Raw genomic sequence first — 5,164 nt, 5'->3', positions numbered from 1 at the left:
GCTCTGAGCAACTACCGGGACATCAACACCGAAGACGAGACTGTCTTCAATTATTTTGATGAACTTGAAATCCACCCGATTCATATTGGTATGAAATGAACTCAAGGGTAATGTGAACCCACGTGGGGAGAGACTGCCACGTGTCAGATCTCCCCCACCTCACGCACTTTGGCCAACCCCATCTAAGTCTAGCTAAGGGCTGGGGAGGACAGAGAGGAAAATATAAGCAGATGCTGGGCATGGGAGGTGGGAAGTCACAGAATAAACGGGGCACTCCTGGGGAGTCCTTCGACTTCTTGATTTCATGGTGGGGTGTTGTTGTTATATGAAGACACACGGATATATAATGAAGCAGAATACCAAACGGGCATTTTTTAAAAGGACTTTTCAAAGAAATGTGTGTTTGCTGCTGGCTGCTTTGGGCCACCCCCTGGATCTGGTGTGGGAGGGGGCAGTGTTTCATCCCCATAATATTGTGGGGGCACTGGTGCTCTTCACCAAGCCCCTCTTTGACTGTAGACAGCCAGCAGACCCCCCACAGCTCCTCGGAAAAGTACATAGCTCCTCAATTCATTTCTCCGTGTTCCCGTAAACGCTCTACTCAGAGCTTAGCTCACAGCGAGCACCATCAACATCATCATCACTCCTGGCTCCAGATCACAGCTGTCATAACTGTCCCCACTCCCTGCAGCTGGGCGAACCCCTGAACTTCCTTCTGGTTTTCTGAGTCTTTCTCCTCTGGGTTTGGAGAGAAACCCCTAGCTTGCTGGAAGCTTGGGCCAGGCCAACCCCTTGTGCCTCGTGAGGCTTCTCTTCACCCCCAAGAGCCAGACGGGACAGTGATTGGGCCCTGGAATACTGGGAGGCTTAGAGTCACTGCTGGCAAGAGGCAGGAGAGCTGATTCCAGCTCTGGCTCTGCCTCAGTGTTGTCATCTGTGAAACAGAAAAATAATCCCTGGCTCGTACTGTTGTTCCAAATGGCAGAGGAAAGAGACAGGACGCGTCGGCACGCCGACGGGGTTCGGCAGGTGGTGATGTCGTTTGTACTAACAACATTAACACCTAAAATGATGGCCTTCCGAGAAATAAAGATGGAATGGTACTCGTAGATCTGCAGATTCTTCTGTTCTGCACCCTCAGAAGTGATCGGGTTTGGCCCTCACCTGACTCTGTCTGTGCATGTTGTTTGTATATGTTGATGCTAAGGATTCGACACTTACTAATAAGAAAGTCATTTATCCTATTTAATTAGAGAACTAGGAAAAAATGGTGAGCAAATTATCGCAAAGACAGTAATTGTCATCTTTGTAGTAAAGCCCAAAAAAGTATTTATAGAAATATTAGGCGAGCTCCAGGGAGAAACGCCGAGAAAGGCAGAAATGGTGGGAGGGGTGAATGAGTGGCCCTTGTGCTCCTGGCTCATTTTGTGCCCCCCACGATCGGCCTCATCTCCATGCTGACGACCAGGAGACAATGAAAGCAAAGGGGAGAAATGTGTCACAGGGGTGAGTGTGGGGGATGGTGTCAAGGTCAGTAACGCAGCCGGCTTCAGGAGGGTCTGGAACGGGCCCCTGGAAAGATGCTGGCACCCGCATTCTCTCCCTGTGTCTCTGGACTCCCCTTCCCTCTCGTCTACTCACTCTCTCGCTCTTTGGACCAGAATCTCTCTATCTCCTCTCTGGCGCCCAGAGTGGCCTGGGGCCACCGCACAACCCGGATGCCTCCAGCCTGGGCTCCGTGACTTTCAGTTCTAATTCTACATTCCAAGAAGGGCAAGCCAGCCATGACGGCGTGGTCAGTGCCCACCCCGCCCAGTCTGCAGCTCCCCACCCCCAGGTCAGGGCAGAAGTATTGCTGGGGGCGGCTCTGTGCTCTATGAGCCCCTTCTCCAAAAGCGAGGCTTTTCAAAACTGTTTCAGAGCGCTTTCAAGCACATCAGGTTTGTAATTTCTCTACTAGAAGAATCAGAGAGAAATAAGGTTTAAAATGTCAGAGCTCAGGCAACCAGGAGGAAGCAGACGTGAGTTTTTCTTTCTGTTTTTGCTTTTTTTGGCCTGCTTCCACCATCAACAGATACATTGGCCCTGTTCTTTCTCTCTTTCCATATTAGGACCTGGCGGTGCCCTTAGTGTAGGTCAAGGTACAAACATGGGGTGGGGGAGGGGAGCACCACGGTGGTATGCATGGGGGCAGGTGAGAGGTTGCCTGGAGATGGTCAGGAGGTGCTGAATACCAAAATGCGTCCACCACACACCCTTCCACGCAGACGTCTTCCAAGCGCACCCAAAGGAACGGGGTAGAATTTACTACTGGGTGACTTTGTGGGGAGCTCATTGTCACCAACGAGCCTTTGTTTTTCTTTTTTCTTTTTCTTGATCCTGATCTTAACATTAGTCAGATATTCTGGAGTTTGGACTTTTTTCTATTCACTGATTCTCAGAAACAGAAAACAAAATGGCCCTGGAGGTCTCCCAGCAGAAGCTCCAACAAGTGCAGGACTTCCTTCTGTGCAAACCTCCGACCGAAGCATCCCAATCTCTGCTTGAATGCTTCCAGAGATGGGGAACTTACTCCTTTTGAGGAAGTCCATTCCCCCCATTCATCCACTTAAATCAATAGTAACTGTCAGGAACAAAGACCCAAGGCCAGCCTTTCTCCCTGTCTCCCAGACACGGGTCTGATATTTGCCAGTGAGACGAGAAATTCTGAACTGTGTGGGCAACTAGAAAAGGGAACCCCTGTATGTCAATTTACATACCTGTACATAATTTACCATCGCAAGTTTATAGTAACAAAGAATTTTCCTAACATTGCAGAATATGTTCTATTGAGCAGAATATATTGCAGACAGGCCCAGAATAGAAGTATGTGTTGATCTCCTTCTTCTCTCCTGGTATGTAAAGATGTAGGAAAACTCGAAGATGCTCAGAACAGACTTGCCACCACGCGGCTCATCAAGGAGATTGGGAAACCTCGAAATTATGGTCTGACGGATGAGGAAAAGGTAGAGGAGGAGCGGAGGGCCGCCGAGGAGCACATAGCCAAGGAGGCTATGCAGGAAGCCGAACGGGAGCACAAGGAAGCCATGGAGATGGCAGAGAAGATCGCCCGCTGGGAGGAGTGGGTGAGCGCATGTGTGCGCATGCGAGTGTCTCTGCGTGTGCGGGCGCACGTGCCTGCGTCTGTCGGGAGGGGAGCGGCAGAGCCATTGGGGCCCATCGCACTTCCCGTCCTGCTAATAGAGAATTGTCACAGACACACCCCAAATAAGTCTTGTTTGTTTGTTTGGTCATATGTACCATTTTCAAAAAAGACACCCATCGTCTTTTGCTTAGTTATAAATAACGATGACTAGCCATTGCCTGTAGCATTCATAATACACATCCCTGTAAACGCGTAACATTTTGTTGCATGTCGACCTGGCGATTTCATTCGATTTTCCTCTATGTACCCGTCTCGCCTGGGCGTCAGCCTCGTTCCACCCTCCTCGTTCCCCAAGTTACCGACTCTTACCCATTCTGCTTCCTGCAGCGGGACTCAGACCCACCAGTGTCCTGATCAGGGTTAGTGTTTCTCAGCAGAATTATGCAGTGGGTGCCATCCCGCTGGTCTCCCCAACTCTGCCCCTGTCCATCTCCAATCTCTTCCCGTGCTGCTACCAGGCGAGGCGTCTAAAACACACAGCAACCGTGGCCACCTCTGTTTAAACTTTCCACGGGCTGTCCATCGCCTTAGGCAAAAGTACCAACTCCTTATGTGGCACCCAAGGTCCTTTTGTGACCTGGCTGCTTCTAGTATTTCCCAGTACCTCTAAACATGCACCATCTGCATGACTAACATTCTCATTATTTATTTATTTTTCTTGAGTCTTTGCTAGAAGTCATCTTTCCAATGACGCCTTTCCTGGACACCATGTTTCAAATTTCAAACCCTTTTATACTTTTTAAGTGTCCTCTTAGCACTGATTCTAGTGTATGGAAAAAAGGGAGAAAGGAAAGAAGGAAGGAAGGAAAGAAGGAAGGAAGGAAGGGAGGGAGGGAGGGAGGGAGGGAGGGAAGACAGGTGGGAGGGCAGGAGAGAGGAAGGGGGAGGGATGGAAGGGGAGGGAATATGTCCCTATGCCTACATCTTTGTGTGCCTCATTATCTCCTTAGCATAAATTCCTAAAGTTTCCTAGGACCAACTCTGTGTACATGGTTTAAATCTTTTTCTTTTTTTTAACTTTTATTAGCATTTATTGATGCTGAATTTTCTCCTGGGCCATAAGGCTTTGTTTCTTCAGTTTCTTCTGGAATGTCTTTTTCTTCTGAGCTTCCTCTTCTTCTGGGTTAGGAACGGTCCACTCTTTTTCACTGGGGATCATCTCCCTGGGGCAGGGGGGGCTCACGTGGGGGTCATCCGCCCGTGGGCTCTGTAAGTCCTGCGTCGCCTCTCGAGAGCTCGGTTCACGTGGCCGTGCTCGGTGACCAGAGTCTCCGTCTAAACCCTTAGGTTCGGCGTTAGTCTGCATTTTCAGGCACGTGCAGCACACATTCGGCACTCTTTTTGGACCAGCCCCACTGTTTGGCCTGCGCACACCAGCCAACTCCACCGCCGTAAAGACAGAATAGCACCGTTGTTTCTGTAAAGTGATGTCCTTCAGATTCTTGGTGGCTTTTCGAATATGCACATTCTTGACGGCCTGGGCAGTTTCACTGAGTGTTCTAAAAGTGAACTCCAAGATTTGAACCTCTTGATTTGCATGACTTTGTGGGGTTTTCTGGGTCAAATAAATAGTGAGTCATTTTCTGAGTCACCTCCGGCGGCTTACGGGAAGAAGCAGCCATGGTGTAAATTTTCATGCATATTTCTCCAGCAAGGGGAAAGTCCGTTCACGCGGCGTCTGTCGGTATGTTCTCCCTGCACCTCCTCCAGCCCTGCTTGCTCAATTTTGCTCACATGTGACAAGCTGATAAACAAAAGCCAGTCTCGTCGTTTCCGTGTTCAGTCCTCCGATCGATCACGAATTTAACAACTCTTCCTGTGTTAGCCAGGTATTTATAGTTCTTCTTAAGTCACGTGTCTGGGCTGCGTGTCTTTTTCTTATGATTTTGCAAGAACAACTCCCGATAAGGTAGTACAAGAGAAACGGGGCTGGCCCCGGAGGCCACAGTCTCCCAGGTC

At 49.5% G+C, this 5,164-nt stretch overlaps 1 protein-coding gene across 1 annotated transcript in view; it reads left to right on the top strand.

Moving 5' to 3' along the window:
• The window catches only part of AK7 (adenylate kinase 7), a 55,331-nt gene that overhangs the window by 47,263 nt on the left and 2,904 nt on the right, over positions 1-5,164 (top strand). Inside the window, exons 17-18 of the mRNA XM_023536624.1 lie at positions 2-88; positions 2,905-3,125. Of these exons, the coding sequence (XP_023392392.1) occupies positions 2-88; positions 2,905-3,125 (308 nt within the window). The remainder of the gene's footprint in view (position 1; positions 89-2,904; positions 3,126-5,164) is intronic.

This window comes from Pteropus vampyrus, unplaced genomic scaffold (assembly GCF_000151845.1).
Source record: "Pteropus vampyrus isolate Shadow unplaced genomic scaffold, Pvam_2.0 Scaffold164, whole genome shotgun sequence".
Classification (NCBI taxonomy): Eukaryota; Metazoa; Chordata; class Mammalia; order Chiroptera; family Pteropodidae; genus Pteropus; species Pteropus vampyrus.
The sequence above is the reverse complement of the archived record's forward strand: the minus strand, read 5'-3'. Positions and strand labels throughout refer to the sequence as shown.